The sequence below is a fragment of the Aquarana catesbeiana genome, linkage group LG02 (assembly GCF_042186555.1).
Source record: "Aquarana catesbeiana isolate 2022-GZ linkage group LG02, ASM4218655v1, whole genome shotgun sequence".
In the NCBI taxonomy this organism is placed as follows: Eukaryota; Metazoa; Chordata; class Amphibia; order Anura; family Ranidae; genus Aquarana; species Aquarana catesbeiana.
Window position 1 is genome coordinate 162,968,368 of NC_133325.1, and position 19,335 is coordinate 162,987,702.

A 19,335-nucleotide genomic window follows, 5' to 3' on the forward strand; every position below is an offset into this window, starting at 1 on the left:
TGGCTGCTATCTCTGCTCCTCCACCTTCAGCTGCTGGATCAGCCATAGCAATCAACCGTGCAAGTAGGAAAGGAGATGGCCACATTCCTGATCCAGCCCACCACCTCCAGCTGACTGAGGAAAAGCTGCTGAATGCCCCCTGGCTTCTGGTCCCAGGATACTTGGCACAGGGATTAGAAATCTGATCTGCACTCCAGGAAGAGGAGAGAGCCACGGGCATCACCCACCCTCCCCTCCTGACCTGGCAAAAGAGGGGAAACCAAGGATGCTGCACAAGAAGCTGACCTGCTTCTTAGCAACAAATGACATCATCAGATGGTAGGACGCAGGCAGGTGGCCCAGCACATATATATATTATATATTATATAGAGTTTGGTATGTAAAGTACCATTTCAGTCTCTGCAGATGACACCAAGCTATGTAGTTGAATAACCTCCTATCAGGATGTCCCCAAATTACAAGCACTGTTTGATTGGGCAATTATGTGGCAATGAGGTTTAATGTTGATAAATGTAAAAGTGATGCCCTTGGGGGCAGGTAAAGTTATGCACTTGCATCATAAATTCTACTACTTCATTACAGTACAAAGCATTAGTAAGACCTCATCTGGAATATGCGGTTTAGTTTTGGGCACCAGTTCTCAAAAAGGATATCAGGGAACTGGAGAAAGTGCAGAGAAGGGAAACCAAATTGACAACAGACATGGAGGAGCTTAGTTAGGAAAGATTAGCTAAACTGAATTTTAAGTAATTTATTAATTTGATCACCATGTACAAATACATAAGTGGTTCATATAGTAAACTGGGTGTAGACAAGTTATTCACTTTCAAGAGGACAAGTGGGCACTCTTTACTTCTGGAGAAAAAGAAAGAGATTTAACCTCAACATACGGAAAGGCTTCATAGTTACATAGTTACATAGTAGGTGAGGTTGAAAAAAGACACAAGTCCTTCAAGTCCAACCTATGTGTGTGATTATGTGTCAGTATTTCATTACATATCCCTGTATGTTGCGGTCATTCAGGTGATTATCTAATAGTTTCTTGAAGCTTTCAATGCTCCCCGCTGAGACCACCGCCTGTGGAAGGGAATTCCACATCCTTGCCGCTCTTACAGTAAAGAACCCTCTACGTAGTTTAAGGTTAAACCTCTTTTCTTCTAATTGTAATGAGTGGTCACGAGTCTTATTAAACTCTCTTCTGCGAAAAAGTTTTATCCCTATTGTGGGGTCACCAGTACAGTATTTGTAAATTGAAATCATATCCCCTCTCAAGCGTCTCTTCTCCAGAGAGAATAAGTTCAGTGCTCGCAACCTTTCCTCATAACTAAGATCCTCCAGACCCTTTATTAGCTTTGTTGCCCTTCTTTGTACTCGCTCCATTTCCAGTACATCCCTCCTGAGGACTGGTGCCCAGAACTGGACAGCATACTCCAGGTGCGGCCGGACCAGAGTCTTGTAGAGCGGGAGAAATATCGTTTTATCTCTGGAGTTGATCCCCCTTTTAATGCATGCCAATATTCTGTTTGTTTTATTAGCAGCAGCTTGGCATTGCATGCCATTGCTGAGCCTATCATCTACTAGGACCCCCAGGTCCTTTTCCATCCTAGATTCCCCCAGAGGTTCTCCCCCCAGTGTGTAGATTGCATTCATATTTTTGCCACCCAAATGCATTATTTTACATTTTTCTACACTGAACCTCATTTGCCATGTAGTCGCCCACCCCATTAATTTGTTCAGGTCTTTTTGCAAGGTTTCCACATCCTGCGGAGAAGTTATTGCCCTGCTTAGCTTAGTATCGTCTGCAAATACAGAGATTGAACTGTTTATCCCATCCTCCAGGTCGTTTATAAACAAATTAAATAGGATTGGTCCCAGCACAGAACCCTGGGGAACCCCACTACCCACCCCTGACCATTCTGAGTACTCCCCATTTATCACCACCCTCTGAACACGCCCTTGTAGCCAGTTTTCAATCCATGTACCCACCCTATGGTCCATGCCAACGGACCTTATTTTGTACAGTAAACGTTTATGGGGAACTGTGTCAAATGCTTTTGCAAGGCTTCTTCACAGTAAAAGCTGTGAAAGTGTGGCATAGACTCCTAGTTCTGGCCAGCTCAGTAGATTGTTTTAAAAAGAGCCGAATGTATTCTGAAATGCACAAAATGTAACTGGATATTAACATTTATACGTAACACCAGGGGTAGTTGATCCAGAATCAATAATTCTCCCGCTCTACAAGACTGGTCTGGCTGCACCTGGAGTATGCCGTCCAGTTCTGGGCACCAGTCATCAGGAAGGATGTGCTGGAACTGGAGAGAGTCCAGAGAAGGGCAACAAAGCTAACAAAGGGTCTGGAGGACCTTAGCTATGAGGAAAGGTTACGAGCACTGAACTTATTCTCTCTGGAGAAGAGACACTTGGGAGGGGATATGATTTCAATGTAAAAATACCGTACTGGTGACTCCACAATAGGGATAAAACTTTTCCACGAAAGGGAAATTAAAAAGACGTGCGGCTATTCACTAAAATTAGAAGAGAAGCGGTTTAACCTTAAACTGCGTAGAGGGTTCTTTACTGTAAAAGCGGTAAGGATGTGGTATTCTCTTCCACAGGCAGTGGTTTCAGCGGGGAGCATCGATCATTTCAAAAAACTATTAGATAAGCACCTAAACGACCATAAAAGCACACACACACACACACACACACACACAGGTTTTTTCAACCTCACCAACTATGTAACTATGACTGTGGGTATAGGATTGTGTATATGGAGCCGTTCTATTTTTTCTGTTGGTTGAACTAGATGGCCTTGTGTGTTTTTCAATCTGACTAATTATTGTAATTAATGTAATGTAACAATGTAATTGTGCAATATGAAAAGCATATTTCAGTGACGTTAGGCTTTCTCATTTTGCAGATCTCCTCCACAAGGCAAAAGTAGTGCCTACAATTACAAAATCAATTTTTCTAGGTCTTTAACAAGTCTGTTCACATAAGATGATGTCACTGTCATTTGCCAGGCTGGCTGCCCTGCATGCTAATTAGATTTGTCCCATATTAAAGTTTCCCAAGGAAGAATGATCACAGAGACCAGGTTATTATTCGTGTGTTAAAGATGAAAGCTTTTCTAGCCTGCTTTACTGAATGTATTAAATCACATTAATTACAAGCTGTTGTTTACCCTCTATCCTCTTACACAAAAAAGGAATGATTTACGTCAGGAGAAGTTGATGGGATGCAGAATGGAATATGCGACTGTGGACGAGGTCCTCTATATTTGGGTTGCTATTAGTGTTCAGAAGAAGACCACTAGGTGCCTCTATAGAAGGGCATTAAATGAAAATAAAATTTGTGTAGCACAACCAAACACTCAAATCAATATACATTACACACACAAATCAATGTCTGTGAAAGTCTAACAATCCTTGCAAAGTATCCAATACAAAGCCTTAAATATATATTGAGTGCAAAAAAAAAACAAAACAATAAAACTTTAATTAAAGTCCAATGCTCCCCAATATAAGCAGCGATCTTCTAACAAATTCCTTCCTCCAGTGATTTGTGCACCTCCACACACCAGGTGAAAAACTTGCTCCCCTTAAACACATTGAAGGGCATTTTCCCACTGCCAGCACCCGGGCGCCGGCGGTAAAGCGCCGCTATTTTTATCGGCACCTTACCGTCATTTTTGCAGCACTTTTCGGTCACTAGTGGGGCACTTTGAACCCCTGCTAGCGGTCAAAAAAGGGTTAAAACCACCCGCAAGGCGACACTGAAGCCGGTGGTTTGGCGGCGCTGTCCACTGATTTCAATGGGCAGGGGCGCCTTAGGAGCGGTGTATTCAATGCTCCTACAGCACTGCAAAGAAGCTGCTTGCAGGACTTTTTTGGACATCTTTCCAGCGCAGCGCCCCAGTGTGAAAGATCTCAGGCTTTCACACTGGGATTGCAGCTGAGGCTTTTTTCAGGTGCTTTACAGGTGCTATCTTTAGCGCTAAAGCGCCTGAAAAACGCCTCCAGTGTGAAAGGGGTCTAAACATGCTCATCTGTGTCATCCACTGGGTACAGCTTGTATGGTAAACCATCTTCACTCCTCCTCAGATCCAGGGTGATCTCACCTTCCGACTCCCAATGTACTCGTATTTTAAATTTAGGTTACATGGAACAGAAAAACGGACACCTAGAGGAGCTGAGCCCATGACATCACGCCATCGTCATTGCAGAGTAGTGGTGAGCAGGCTGATGCGATTTTTAACAAGCACATTGTTATTTTAATTGTGTAAGTTGATTTTTATTGTGGAGGTATATGAATAAATATTAAAAATGGAAAGCACTATGTATCCGTCTTTCCGTTCCATGTAACCTAAATTTGAAATACAAGTACATTGAGAATCAGAAGGTGAGGTCACCCTGGATCTGAGGAGGAGTGAAGAGGGTTTACCATACAAGCTGTACTGTGGGTTCTCGGGCTCTGGCTGTGTGATTGGCCAGAGCCGCGATGATGTCACTCCCACATATGTGCGTGGGAGCCCTCAGTTCTGGCACAAAGCTCTGAAGTTCCGGCAAGGTATGCCGGACCTTCAGAGCGCATGCGTAGGTTATGTCACTGGCTGCATGCAGTGTGGATATCTCCTAAATGGTGCATGTTTAGGAAATATTAAATTTTACCTACAGGTAAACAAGCTCAAAGATTATATAGAACAGCTGCTGTAAACCACCACACTCCGTTCACATGCCCGCGTTTGACTCCACATGTAGAAAATTAGAGGGAGAAATGGAACCTCCAATAGTGTAAAATCATTTGAGATATTGATTCATATAAAATATATATTGCACGTACATCAAATACAGTTAAAACCAGCCTTTTTGTAACATATTAAAAGACACGCCGAGCAGCTCTGTGTTGCGATCTCACCACTGCTTAATTCACTAGATATCAGAACACCATCCCAGCTTCAACATACAGTCTATGTAGCCACGCCCAGATGCGTTTCATCACTTCCTGACTTTGTCACCGGGGCTGTGGCGAAGTCAGAAGTGACGAAACACGTCGGGCGTGGCTACACGGCGACTGTATGATGTGGAAGCTGGGATGGTGTTCTGTATGCTATGCAAGGATCTTTAGACTTTCACAGAAACTGATTTGATGTATGTGTTTAATGTATATTGATTAAAGTTTAGGTAAACCCCCCTACTGTTTTCAGCCAAGGAAGCTGCCATCTTTGCCTCTGTTTAATCTACAACTGCCATGATGCTGCACATGCGATCAGTTATGACACCAGCCATTGGATGGTTTGACAGTTTGGTTGGGAGCACAACCAATGGGAGTGTTACATTTCTGGCACGTGCCGGAAATGAAACTGTTTTCATAGGCTCACCAAAATTTGACACTGCTTTCATAGGCTCACCAAAATTTGACACTAGAAGATTGGAAAAACTTTGCCTGGTCTAATGAGTCTCAATTTCAGCTGCGACATTCAGATGGTAGGCTTAAAATTTGGCATGGTTCCATCCTGCCTTGTATTAACGGTTCAGGCTGGTGGTGGTATAATGGTGTGGGGGATATTTTCTTGGCACATTTTGGGCCCTTAGTACCAATTGAGCATCGTTTAAATGCCACGGTTTACCTGAGTATTGTTGCTGACCATGCCCATCCCTTAAGGATGTACCCATCTTCTGATGGTTACTTCCAGCAGGATAATGCACCATGTCACAAAGCTCAAATCATCTCACCACTGGTTTCTTGAACATGACAATGAGGTCACTGTACTCCAATGGCCTCCACAGTCACCAGATCTCAATCCAATAGAGCACCTTTGAGATGTGGTGGAACGGGAGAGTCGCATCATGGATGTGCAACAGACAAATCTGCAGTAACTGTGTGATGCTATCATGTCAATATGGACCAAAACCTCTGAGGAATATTTATAGCACCTTGTTGAATCTATGCCATGAAGAATTAAGGAAGTTCTGAAGGCAAAAGGTGGTCCAACCCGGTACTAGCAAGGTGTACCCAATAAAGTGGCCGGTGAGTGTATATTAGATGTTGTTGTGAAATCACTGTATTAGTATTTATCTGGCAACTTGCTGTATATTATTCACTTATTTTGATGTAATATTATTTTAGGATATTTGGGTTGCACTGATTGAAAATTGGATATTTTATAGAAGGGCATTAGTCTAAATCTTTTTTTGTTCACTCATGCTAAAAGTACAGACTTCCTTGACTCTAAAATCTCTAATTTTGCATTCCGTTCTACCCTAATCTCACCACTCTGTCCAATGAGAATGTCTCAGTGGACAATAAAAGGTATTCACATTTAAAACAGATGGTAGCTGGTAGGTGGGGTTGGACCCTATCCAGGCATACCCCACTTTTAAGTACGCAATGGGGTTTATTTACTAAAGCTGGAAAGTGCAAAATCAGGCTCACTTCTACATAGAAACCAACGAGCTTCCAGGTTTTATTACCAAAGCTTCATTGAACAAGCCAAGGTTAGAAGCTCATTGGTTTCTATGCAGAAGTGAGCCTGATTTTGCACTTTCCAGCTTTAGTAAATAAACCCCATTATGTACTTAAAAGTGGGGTATGCCTGTAGTGAGAACTGGAATGGAGTTAAACCAGTTTCAGAGGAACACAGGGGTTTTTTTTTGCCTATTAAAAAAGTAACAGCTGTAGCATGTTAGGTTTCAGCGCCAGATACCCACCAACCTGCCTAGTTTTTGGAGCAGATGTTTTCCTGTTGAAACCAAGAAACACAAAAAAAATACAGAGCTATTCAGCCTGCAAAACTGCATCTACATTTATTCTACGAATACCAGCAAAATTGGATGTTACAAGGCTATTTTATCTCCAGGTCAGATGTTATTCTTTCATAAGAATATTGTAAATCAGTAAAATGCCACATTACGGCTACTAGATGGAGCTGGATCATCATAAATACAGACTTCCTCTTTCACACCATTCTTATGAGTGAAGAACACCTGACCTGGAGACAAAAATAGCATTCTAACATCCAATTGTGCTGGCACAGAATAAATGTACATGCAGTTTTGTAGGACGAATAGCTCTGTATTTTTTTTTTTTAATAAAAACACCACTTAGTGTTTCTAACTTCCTTTCAATAGGAAAAAATCTACTCCAAAAACTAGACTGCTCGGGTATCTGATGCTGAAACCTAACAAACTACAACTGTTACTTTTTTATTAGCCCGATTTTGTGAGCATTTGCACATAATGAATGTATATGCAGTTTTGCAGGATGAATAAATCTGCAAATTTTTAATACAACATAAGATTTCTCTAGCAGTCACTAAGCTAAAATTGTCCCTCGCAATAAACTACTTTCTAACACAGAGTTCCATGGAAACCTAGGGTACCTCCAGTGGTTGCTTGGGGTTTCTTGAGAAATTAGCAATTTCTGCCTCTTAGATAAGTTCCCGCTGCCACCATTAATCTTTTTAGCTATTTGTAAGGGGGCAATTCTTCCCAGTATCTACAAGGTTAAGGAGCATTCTTCCCACTGACCATCACACTAATGTATCATGAGCTGTAGATATAATCATTTTTAGCAGGTTTCCTGAGACCAGAACGTTATATCAAGGGTTCCTCTGTGTTGGAAAGGTTGAGAAAGGCTGTTCTAACAAATAAAGCTAAAGTTTAGATGTGGCTTTTCTTTTTACAGTTATATTACTCCAGTTTGGATCAATGTAAGTATGTATGTGCCATACCTGGCCCATCCCTGTGGAAGTCACTGCAGTAAGCACCGCTTCCAGGTCCTGTGACATTCACAGAATGCCTTGCATTTTCTCAATGAATACAAAGCGTTGAATGAGGTGGAGATCACTACCCCACCTATCTACCACATCCAATCAAAGAACACTTTGTATTCATTGAAAACAATGCTATTTGTTTTGTGGATGGTGTCTGTGCCGAGCAGGAGACCTCCTGTGTTCACTATGCAGCAGGACAACCACTAAACACAGGATCCAGAAGCTAACAGCAATCCTTTCAGTAGCAGAGCCTACTGCAGTCATTCCAGTATCCACAGGGATCTTCCAGGTATATGGTACATGTATAGGTACATCAGTTTAAGCTGGACCAATGTAAATATGCAAAAAAAAAAAAAAAAAAAAACACATACTTAAACTTCAGCTTTAACCATCCCCCTACTTAAAAACGAAATCACCTTTTAGTCTGACTTCCCATCTTGTTTCTCGTTACTAATAACTAGCACTCTTCTGCTTACAATAATGCTGACGAGCACAAAACAAGCAGCACTAATGATTAAGATTAAAAAAAATAATAATAATAATAAAAATAATAATGATATCTATGTACTTATTGGGAAAAATGTAAACATACTGTATATATAAAAATGGTACTTCAATCTGTCTTTATATCAGACAGTTATCATCTCCTATACTGCATACACATACCTCCCAACAGTCCCGGATTGTGCGGGACTGTACCCCATTTTGACTCTACTCCTACAGTCTTAGGTACAGGGGCTGAGTTCAGCTGAGGGAAGCTCCTCCTGATTCCAGCATCTCTGCATTCCACTGGTGAGCGAGCTTAAGTTGGGTAAAGGGTCTCTACCGGAAAGAGGAGGTTTGTACTGGAGAGGAAAGCTCTGTACTGGAATCTGTACTGGATGGGGAGCTTTGTACTAGAAAGGGAGGGAGTGGGGCTGTACTGGAGGATAATTGTTGTATTCTGTACACTGGCCTGTGCATCACACATTCCCGACCCTGCACTCTGTGCGTCACACATTCCCGACCCTGCACAATGGACTCCATGTTGTACCTTTGTTGGTGTTTATCAATTTATTCTCAGAGCTCTTGGATTTCGGCACTATAAACAGACTACACTACAAGTTTTAGCTAGCTAAACAAAAACATAAATAATTTTATTAATGAACAATACAGCCCTGGATGTGTTTCTGTCCTTATTATGATAAGTCTTCTAGTGAATTCTTTTCAAAACTGCTGCAAGAATATCTGTAGACCACACCCATATGGCCACACCCACTTTTAGCTGCAGTGCGCTACATGCAAAACATTCTGCCCCTTTAAAAATTGTCCCTCTGTGTTAAAGGAGAAGTCCAGCCTGAGCTTTTTAGGCTGGGCTTCTCCTCTGGGTCACAGGGGTGCAATTCGTTTTGCACTCCTGTGACCCGGTTTCAGCGGAGAGCGGTCTGAAGTCCGCTCTCTGCTGACGTCACTGCCATCAGTCGAGGCAGCGCGTCATCCCGACTTCCCAAGTCTAGATCGGCCAGCTGCCTTGATTGACGGCAGTCTCAGAGAGTCGCTGAGACGCCCGCTCCCCATCCCTCCACAGTTTAGGGCTTCAGTGAGCATGGAGAAGCAGAGAGGAGAGTGACAGTCAGCAGCTCTCCTCTCGGGGATCTGCGATAACCGAGTCATCGGCGATGTTCGGTGGCTCGGTTCTCAGTGCAGAGACAGTGGGGGACAGATGCAGCATCGGTCTGATGCTGCATCCACCTAGGTAAGTATGAATCTTTAGCCTCCATGCACACTGGGCTTAAAAAAACATCTGTTCTCTTTGGAGTAAAAAAGCTCATATAGAGCAATTTTTGTACAAACTTTAGACGAGTTTAGGAGAGTTTTACGTTTTTTCTGCCAGTGAGCTCCAATCAGAAACGCGAATGAGAAGGGTTTTTTTGTCCTGCCTCTAAAAGTTGATCTCAAAATATGCCTGTAAATGCCCTAATGTGCATGGACACATAGGATAACACTGAATACAAAAGAAGATGCCGCTCCCAAGACTTCCACACCTGAATAAATGCTCCCGCCCTACTCAACCTCTTAGGTGCTGGCTCTGCACTGGTGTGTAGAAGAGGAAAGGGATCCTGGACAGCTGCACTCAATGAAACAAGGCATCTTTATTGGCAAAAAATACATAAAATCCAAAATACAGTCACATCAGGGGTCGGTGAAACAGAGGTGGGACAGGTTTCAGGACAACCTTGGAGAGAGCGTAGCTCCGCCTTCTTCACAGGAAACACACGCAGCCTTTAAATCCCTCCTCTTCCACCATGGCCTCAGTTATTGTGGTCTCCGACAACTGGAAAACAAAGCACAGAAAACCACCAAACAACCATGATAGACACTTAAAAACCACTTCTAAGATAAACAAAGGGAGGGAAGTAATGGTTGTCCTGAAAGACTCTTAGAAATACCGCCACCGGTAAGTCTAACTATGCCTTTCGCAAATCGCCTTTCAGGACAACCTTGGAGAGGATAGCCGATAAACTTACCCTAGGGTGGGACTACTGCCTGCAGTACCTTAGTGCCGAAGGCTTGATCTGCGGCGGACAGTAAATCCAACCGATAGTGTCGGAGAAATATGTTGAATAGCTGGACCAAGTAGCAGCCTTACAGATTTGTTCAGGAGTAGCACCGGCCCTTTCAGCCCAGGAAACTGCCGTAGATCTTGTAGAATGAGCAGCAATACCTGAAGGGGGTATTTCTCCTTTAGCTTTATAGGCCTCTGTGATTGCCAATCTAAGCCATCTGCCCAGTGTACATTTGGAAGCTTTCTCTCCCTTGCGTGAGCCTGAGAAAACCACGAAAAGAGCATTCGATTTTCTGAATTCTTTGGTTACTGTAAGGAAGTGTAACAAACATCTTCTCACATCCAGAGTATGAAAAACTTCTTCTCCTGGATTAGTCGGAGTTGAAGAGAAAGTGGGCAGGATTATTTCTTGTAATCGGTGAAAGGTAAAAGAAACCTTAGGAAGAAACGCTGGGTCAGTTTGAAGGACCACTCTGTCTGCAAAAACTTTCAGAAAAGGTTCTCTAACTGCCAGAGCTTGGAGCTCACTGATTCTTCTTGCAGAGGGGATGGCCACCAGAAAAATTGTTTTGAGAACCAAATTCTGCAAGGATGCTTCTTGTAAGGGTTCAAAAACGGAGCTCCCGAGAGACCCTGCAAAACAATAGACAAATCCCAACACTGAAAATCTTTAAGGGCTACTGGCCTATCTTGTGCGAGTGCCCTGAAAAATCTTGAAATTAAAGTTTTTTTGGATAAAGTTCTTTCAAAATAAACAGATAAAGCCGCCACTTGAGTTTTCAGGGTGCTGGCTGCCAGTCCCTTCTCCATTCCCTCATGGAGAAATTCAAGAACAGATACTGAACTCTTAACCTGGAGGCCTTTAGATGCACACCAGGAGTTCAATTTTTTCCAGACCTTCATGTATATGGCCCGAGTGACCTCTTTTCTACTTGAAAGAAGGGTCTTTACTACTTTGTCAGATAGTTCTTTTGCCTTCAAGAGGTCTTCTTCAGAAACCAAGCTGAAAATAGTCCACTTCCGGATGGTTCACTGACCCTTGCGATAGAAGATCTTTTCTGGACGGTAACTTCTAAGGAGGTTCCGTGGCTAGATTTAACAGAGCCGCGAAATAAGGCCTTTTTGGCCAGAAGGGAGTGACCAGGATCAGATTGTTTTTTTCTTCTCTGAACTTCCTGAAGACTAGTGGTATCAGAGGAAAGGGGGGGGGGGGGAGCATAGCACAGCTGGTAATGCCACAGATGGGTGAAAGCATCTATGCCTACTGCTTGATCTCCTCGGTGGAGAGAAAAGAATTTGTGTACTTTTGAGTTTTGTTGGTTGGCAAACAGATCTATTTGGGGTTGCCCCCAAGCTTTGGAGATCATCAGAAAGACTTCTTGATTTAAGCTCCATTCTGCTTCCACCAACTTCCGTCTGCTTAGAAGATCTGCTAGCAGATTCTGAGAGCCTTTCAGGTGGACTACTGATAATGAGGCCACGTTCTGTTCCGCCCAGGTCACTAATTGACTGGCCAACACTAGGAGCCTTTTGCTCCTGGTTCCCCCTTGTTTATGTAGGCTACTGCAGTTGTGTTGTCTGACAATACCTAAACAAGATGGCACTTCACTACATCTTGAAAGGCTAGGAGACCCAGAAAAACTGCCTTCAGTTCCCACCAGTTTGAGGAATTTTGGGCTTCCGACTTGGACCAGACCCCCTGAGAGGTCTGACCGTCCAGGTGGGCTCCCAAGCCCCTGGAACTCGCGTCCGTCATTAGATGCTTGTCCAGGGGAAAGACCCAAGAAAGGGCTTTTGTCGGGTTGGATGGATTTCTCCACCACCAGAGAGCCCTCTTTAGCTTTAAAGCGGGATTCCGGCCAGCAAAAAATTTTTTTTAAAGTCAGCAGCTACAAACACTGTAGCTGCTGACTTTAAATAAGTACACTTACCTGTCCTGGGTGCCCGCGATGTCGGTCGCCCGAGGCCGACCCGTCTCCTCAGCTCTCGGGTCTGGGCACCACCATCCTAACTAAGGGAAACAGGCAGTGGAGCCTTGCGGCTTCACTGCCAGTTTCCTGCGGCGCTCTGTGAATGGCCCCGTGGCTTTCTGGGAAAACACACAGTTCCCAGAAGGCAACGGGCCACTCACCGAGGAGCAGGACACGCCGCGGAATAGGAAGAGGCAGATTAGGAAGACTGCCTAGCAACAAGGGTTCAGGTAAGTTTAAAAAAAAATTTTTTTTTCAAATTTTTTTTTTTTTTTTTTTTTTTAGGATTTTTGGTGCAAATTTTTTTTTTATGGTGGCCCTCCACTTTAAGAAAAGGTTTACATGTTTTTCTAATGGTTCCTGGTATGACCAACTGCGCAGAATGTTTAACTGGAGGAGCCTTTAATGCAACCTGGCCCACTGAATGGCGGGAATCGATGCTATAAGAAGACCCAACACCGCCATAGCTGACCTGGCTGACACTGACAGGTTGTTCTGAACCTTTTTCACCGCTGATTGTATCTTTTCCTTTTTTTCCTGCAGTAGAAAGACTTTTTGAAGCACAGAGTTTATGGTGTACCCCAAAAACTTCATCTCCTGTGAGGGTTCCAGATTGGATTTTTCCAAATTTAGGAGCCACCCTAAGTTCTTTAGGTGATCCTGGGACGTCTGGGGATTTGATAAGACTTGTTCTTTGGAATCTGCGAAGAACAACAGGTCCTCCAGATAGATAGGGGACAACTGAAATCCCTCTCAACTTCAGAGGTTCCAGAGCTTCCACCATAATTTTTGTTAAGATCCTGGGGGAGGACGAAAGTCCGAATGGTAGAGCTCTGAATTGAAAGTGTCATACCGAGTTCCCCAGATCCACCGCTAGGCGTAGAAACTGTTGAGAAGTCTGATTTATCGGAACATGAAGATATGCATCTCTCAGATCCAGGGATGCCATGAAACAGCCTGGAGTCAGCAGCTTCGTAATTGAAAAGATTGTGTCCATCCTGAAATGCTTGTACCGAATTGATTTTTTCAAGATTTTTAAGTTCAGGATCAAACGGTACTTCCCTGAAGGCTTCTTTACCAGGAATATATGAGAGTAGAAGCCCCTGCCCTCCTGATTTTTGGGACCTGGATGATTACTTCTTGCTGAATCAGATCCTGTAGTAGGCTCATCATTGCAGCAGCTTTTTCCCAATATCTAGGTAGGGCTGTAACATAAAATCTGCTTGGGGGGTGGCTCTGAAAATTCCAGCCTGTATCCCTGAGTTATGATGCTTTTCACGAACAAACTTGGAGATGTCATGTTCCACTGTAGATAAAAAGCTGACAATCTTCCCCCTACTGGGGTGAGATTGTCACTTACTTTTGGAGGGCTGGTCTGGGGGAGATCTGAAAATAACTCCTCCTCTTCCCTTACGGTCCTGCTCCTTATTCTTATGGGGCTGTTGAACAGCACAAAAATTCTTTTTAATCGGCTGTTTCTTTTTGGCAGGGAAAGCCTTTTTCTTGTCGGCTGTCCTATCCAAGACTGTTTCAAGGTCTGGACCAAAAAGGAAATCACCTGAAAAAGGTAAACTGCACAGCTTAACCTTGGAAGCTGTATCACCAGACCAAGTTTTTAGCCAGACCGCACGCCTGTGCTGATGACCTTGCCGCCAACTTGACTGATTCAGCTGAAGCATCAGCCATATACTTAACAGCTTTTAGTATTAAGGGAAAAGATTTTCTTTACGCGGTGTGCTCGCTTCAACATGGCTTCTCAGCTTTTCCACCCAGCATTCCAGGTTCCTTGCCACAACCGTGGAAGCCATAGCAGGTTTGAGACTGACTGATGTAGCATCCCAAGTTTTTTTATGAAGGGAGTCTGCCTTCTTATCCATCGGGTCTTTCAGCACCCCCATGTCCTCAAACGCAAGGTCTGTGCATCTAGAAACCTACGAGAATCTACCCGTGGTTTCTTATTCCAAACTTCAGAGTCTTTATCTTCAAATGGAAACCTTCTCCTAAGGGTCTTTGAAAAAAAAGGGCCCCACTCGGGGTCCTTCCATTCTTTCTTGACTGACTCTGACAGGACTCTATGAACTGGAAACACCCTGTGTTTAGTTTCATCCAGACCCTGGTACATTTTGTCGTGAACTAACAGTTGTACCTTATCTTCCTGAATTTCAAGAGTAGTGTAGATAGCTCTTAAGAAGTCATCCACTTCCTCTAGGGATACCGAGAGGTTCTGCTATCGTCTTCCTCTTCCTCCTCGTCTAAGTCCCTGAGTGAGAGAAGAGTACTTCCCCCTTCATCACCTGAGTCCTCAATCTCAACTAGTCTGGATGAGGACGCTTTTGGACTAGGTGGTGGATTCTGGGACTCAACCTGAGTTGCTGGGTTCTGTACCAATATGGACCTGACAGAACTCAGCGAGTTCGTAAGTTCCTTTACAGAAGAGAATAAGTCCTTGAATTGCTGGGACGTTTCTTCCTCCACCATGTCCTTAATACAGGATCTGCACAATGCCTTCTGCCACAAATCTCTAAGGGGGTTCTTGCAAGAAGGACATTTCCTTTGACTTGGTGGATTTGCATGTTTAATTTTTCCTAACGCTTTTTCCTGTAAAGAGAAAAAATTTTAACTAAACCTAGTGTCCCAAAAACCCACAACACTAGTATATAGCAAAGCCACCACCAAGCCAAAGAAACAGAAACCCAAGCAGTGTTCATAGTGAAGTACCCAGTCCATGCTGCAGGGTCCGAGAGAAGTAACCTCTGACCGTGTAGCTACAGGCTCCCTTGGGGAGGAAACAAACAAAAACCAACAAGGCCCATAAGGATCAGAAAAAAGGCACCACTGTACCTCTCTTACCTGGGCTTGACTGGTGCTAAGGGCACCTGCATCCGCCGTTGCTGTCTTGCTCTCATCCATTTTGCAGAGAAACCGCAGCAAAGTGACAAAGAAACCACAGGTTTTTTAAATTTTCCCAGTCCCTGCGTCATCAGCGAGGGCCGGAAGCAGAAGCACCAGTCTATAGACCCGCCCTCTGGTCACTGCGTTCCAGGCGCTTGGAACCACTGGCGCCACGCCCCCTCAGGCACCCGCGTCACCGGATATGATGCCCTCGTCTGCCGGGACCTGGAACCGAGATGCGGGACACGCCGCTGACCGGCAGCAGCCACAGCTCGTCCATCAGAGCCATCTCCTCAGACCCTGCAAAAAGCGGACTCCAGGCACCAGATGCCGCACCACCTGAGGGCCCCAACTCCCCTGAGATGGAGAGACCGAGAGCTCCGGAACACCCCCCGCCCCTGGAGGGGTTCTTGGATGGTCCTTAACTAGTAAAAAAAAGGTAAGTTTAACGCCCTTCCAACCCTGGAGAGAGCGCAGCTCCCTGGTTCCCTGCACCTGCTTCCACCATGGCGGAGGAAACACAATAACTGAGGCCATGATGGAAGAAGAGGGATTTAAAGGCTGCATGTGTTTCCTGTGAAGAAGGCGGAGCTACGCTCTCTCTCCAAGGTTGTCCTGAAAGGTGATTTGAGAAATATTTGTGAAAATGCTGCATTCCCTTTGCGCTGAGGACATATACGATAGAAATGAATAGCTTTTGCCAATCCTGCATTTACTGTTAGATTAACCCTTCCCTGAATACACAGGAAAGAAACATAACTGCACTTTTATCAGGTTTTTGTTGCTACACAAATCTGCAAAAGATGCATATTACTGCCAAAGCTATTAGACCCCTTTCACACTGGGGCTGTCCGTGTGTTTGCGGTAAAGCTTCGCTTTACTGCTGTTTAAGCAGCGCTTTTCGGCTGCTAGCAGGGTGCTTTTTAACCCCATTGCAATGGGCAGCGCTTTCTGTGCTCCCACACCGCCCCAAAGATGCTGCTTGCAGGACTTTTTCTAACGTCCCGCAAGTGCACCGCCCGGTTGTGAAAGCACCTATTGCAATGAATGGGAGGCAGTTTTCAGGCTCTTTACAGGTGCTATTTCTAGCGCTAGAATGCCTACAAACTGCCTCAGTGTGAAAGGGGTCTTAGTGACAGCTGATTAACTGCAGACAAAGCCCTCTGTAGTAGATTACCTATAGGGACAAATGGTGATTCTTTGGACTTCTTTATCAGCTTGGAGGACGTGGAGTCCGCCTCTGAAGGTTTCCACTCTTCGGAAGACATGACTTCTGTATTAAAAGAAATGAAATGTCGGTAAGAAAATATTTAATGTTAAAATGTGTAATAATACTATATACAGTATATTATACATATACATTAATGCCCGACTGAAGAAAGTCACGCTGTTGGTATATTTCCCAGGAGATTAGCAATGCCTCCAAGCTAATTCTCTCAATCTAATAGTTACATAGTTACATAGTAGGTGAGGTTGAAAAAAGACACAAGTCCATCAAGTCCAACCTATGTGTGTGATTATGTGTCAGTATTACATTGTATATCCCTGTATGTTGCGGTCATTCAGGTGATTATCTAATAGTTTCTTGAAGCTATCAATGCTCCCCGCTGAGACCACCGCCTGTGGAAGGGAATTCCACATCCTTGCCACTCTTACAGTAAAGAACCCTCTACGTAGTTTAAGGTTAAACCTCTTTTCTTCTAATTGTAATGAGTGGCCACGAGTCTTATTAAACTCTCTTCTGTGAAAAAGTTTTATCCCTATTGTGGGGTCACCAGTACAATATTTGTAAATTGAAATCATATCCCCTCTCAAGCGTCTCTTCTCCAGAGAGAATATGTTCAGTGCTCGCAACCTTTCCTCATAACTAATATCCTCCAGACCCTTTATTAGCTTTGTTGCCCTTCTTTGTACTCACTCCATTTCCAGTACATCCTTCCTGAGGACTGGTGCCCAGAACTGGACAGCATACTCCAGGTGCGGCCAGACCAGAGCCTTGTAGAGTGGGAGAATTATCGTTTTATCTCTGGCGTTGATCCCCTTTTAATGTATGCCAATATTCTGTTTGCTTTGTTAGCAGCAGCTTGGCATTGCATGCCATTGCTGAGCCTATCATCTACTAGGACCCCCAGGTCCTTTTCCATCCTAGATTCCCCCAGAGGTTCTCCCCCCATACATTGCATTCATATTTTTGCCACCCAAATGCATTATTTTACATTTTTCTACATTGAACCTCATTTGCCATGTAGTCGCCCACCCCATTAATTTGTTCAGGTCTTTTTGCAAGGTTTCCACATCCTGCGGAGAAGTTATTGCCCTGCTTAGCTTAGTATCGTCTGCAAATACAGAGATTGAACTGTTTATCCCATCCTCCAGGTCATTTATGAACAAATTAAATAGGATTGGTCCCAGCACAGAACCCTGGAGAACCCCACTACCCACCCCTGACCATTCTGAGTACTCCCCATTTATCACCACCCTCTGAACTCGCCCTTGTAGCCAGTTTTCAATCCATGTACTCACCCTATGGTCCATGCCAACAGACCTAATTTTGTACAGTAAACGTTTATGGGGAACTGTGTCAAATGCTTTTGCAAAATCCAGATACAAGACGTCTACGGGCCTTCCTTTTTCTAGATGGCAACTCACCTCCTCATAGAAAGTTAATAGATTGGTTTGGCAAGAATGATTCTTCATGAATCCATGCTGATTACTGCTAATGATACCGTTCTTATTACTAAAATCTTCCTTCCTCTCCAAGAGTTTACATACTATTGATGTTAGGCTAACTGGTCTGTAATTCCCAGGGATGTATTTTGGGCCCTTTTTAAATATTGGTGCTACATTGGCTTTTCTCCAATCAGCTGGTACCATTCCAGTCAGTAGACTATCTGTAAAAATTAGGAGCAATGGTCTGGCAATCACTTGACTGAGTTCCCTAAGTACCCTCAGATGCAAGCCATCTGGTCCCGGTGATTTATTAATGTTAAGTTTCTCAAGTCTAATTTTTATTCTTTCCTCTGTTAACCATGGAGGTGCTTCCTGTGTTGTGTCATAAGGATAAACACTGCAGTTTTGGTTACTGAAGCCCCCAGATTCACTCGTGAAGACTGAGGAGAAGAATAAATTCAATACCTTCGCCATCTCCCCATCCTTTGTAACCAGATGTCCTTCCTCATTCTTTATGGGGCCAATATGGTCTGTCCTCCCTTTTTTACTGTTTACATACTTAAAGAATTTCTTGGGATTTTTTTTGCTCTCCTCCGCTATGTGTCTTTCATGTTCTATCTTATGCCGCGTACACACGGTCGGACTTTCCGGCATACTTGGTCCGGCGGACCAGAGTGTGCCGGACAATCCGCCCGTGTGTGGGCGGCGGCGGACTTTTCCGGCGGACTTCTTCCCAAAAGCCCGCCGGACCTAGATTTTAAACATGTTTTAAATCTTTCCGTCGGACTCAGTTTCGGGCGGAAAGTCCGCTCGTGTGTGTGCTGGTCCGACGGAAAGCCCGCTCGTGTGTAGGCTGGTCCGACAGACCAGATACGACACGAGGGGATGGTATTGCATCTCGCGCTCGCTGCAATAGGAAAAACAAATCTTCCTATTGCGGCGAGCGCGGGGCATACCAGGCCCTTAGGTCTGGTATGGATTATAAAGGGGAACCCCGCTACGCCGAAAAAACGGCGTGGGGTCCCCCTAAAATCCATACCAGACCCCGATCCGAGCACGCAGCCTGGCCGGTCAGGAAAGGGGGTGGGGACGAGCGAGCGCCCCCCCCCCTCCTGAACCGTACCAGGCCGCATGCCCTCAACATGGGGGGGTGGGTGCTTTGGGGGAGGGGGGGCGCCCTGCGCCCCCCCCCCCAAAGCACCTTGTCCCCATGTTGATGAGGACAAGGGCCTCTTCCCGACAACCCTGGCCGTTGGTTGTCGGGGTCTGCGGGCGGGGGCTTATCGGAATCTGGGAGCCCCCTTTAATAAGGGGGCCCCCAGATCCCGGCCCCCCACCCTATGTAAATGAGTATGGGGTACATGGTACCCCTACCCATTTACCTAGGAAAAAAGTGTAAGTAATAAAACACACTACACAGGTTTTTAAAATATTTTATTAAACAGCTCCGGGGGGGGGGATCTTCCTCCGGCTTCGGGGGTCTT

At 44.5% G+C, this 19,335-nt stretch overlaps 1 protein-coding gene across 5 annotated transcripts in view; it reads right to left on the bottom strand.

Annotated features, from left to right (window-relative positions):
• HIGD1C (HIG1 hypoxia inducible domain family member 1C) overlaps nucleotides 1-19,335 on the bottom strand; it is a 43,904-nt gene that overhangs the window by 12,988 nt on the left and 11,581 nt on the right. For all 5 annotated transcript variants that reach the window (XM_073613723.1, XM_073613722.1, XM_073613725.1 and 2 more), the window contains exon 2: nucleotides 16,359-16,454. In XM_073613723.1, coding sequence (XP_073469824.1) covers nucleotides 16,359-16,449 — 91 coding nt within the window. In that variant the 5' untranslated portion in view covers nucleotides 16,450-16,454. The remainder of the gene's footprint in view (nucleotides 1-16,358; nucleotides 16,455-19,335) is intronic.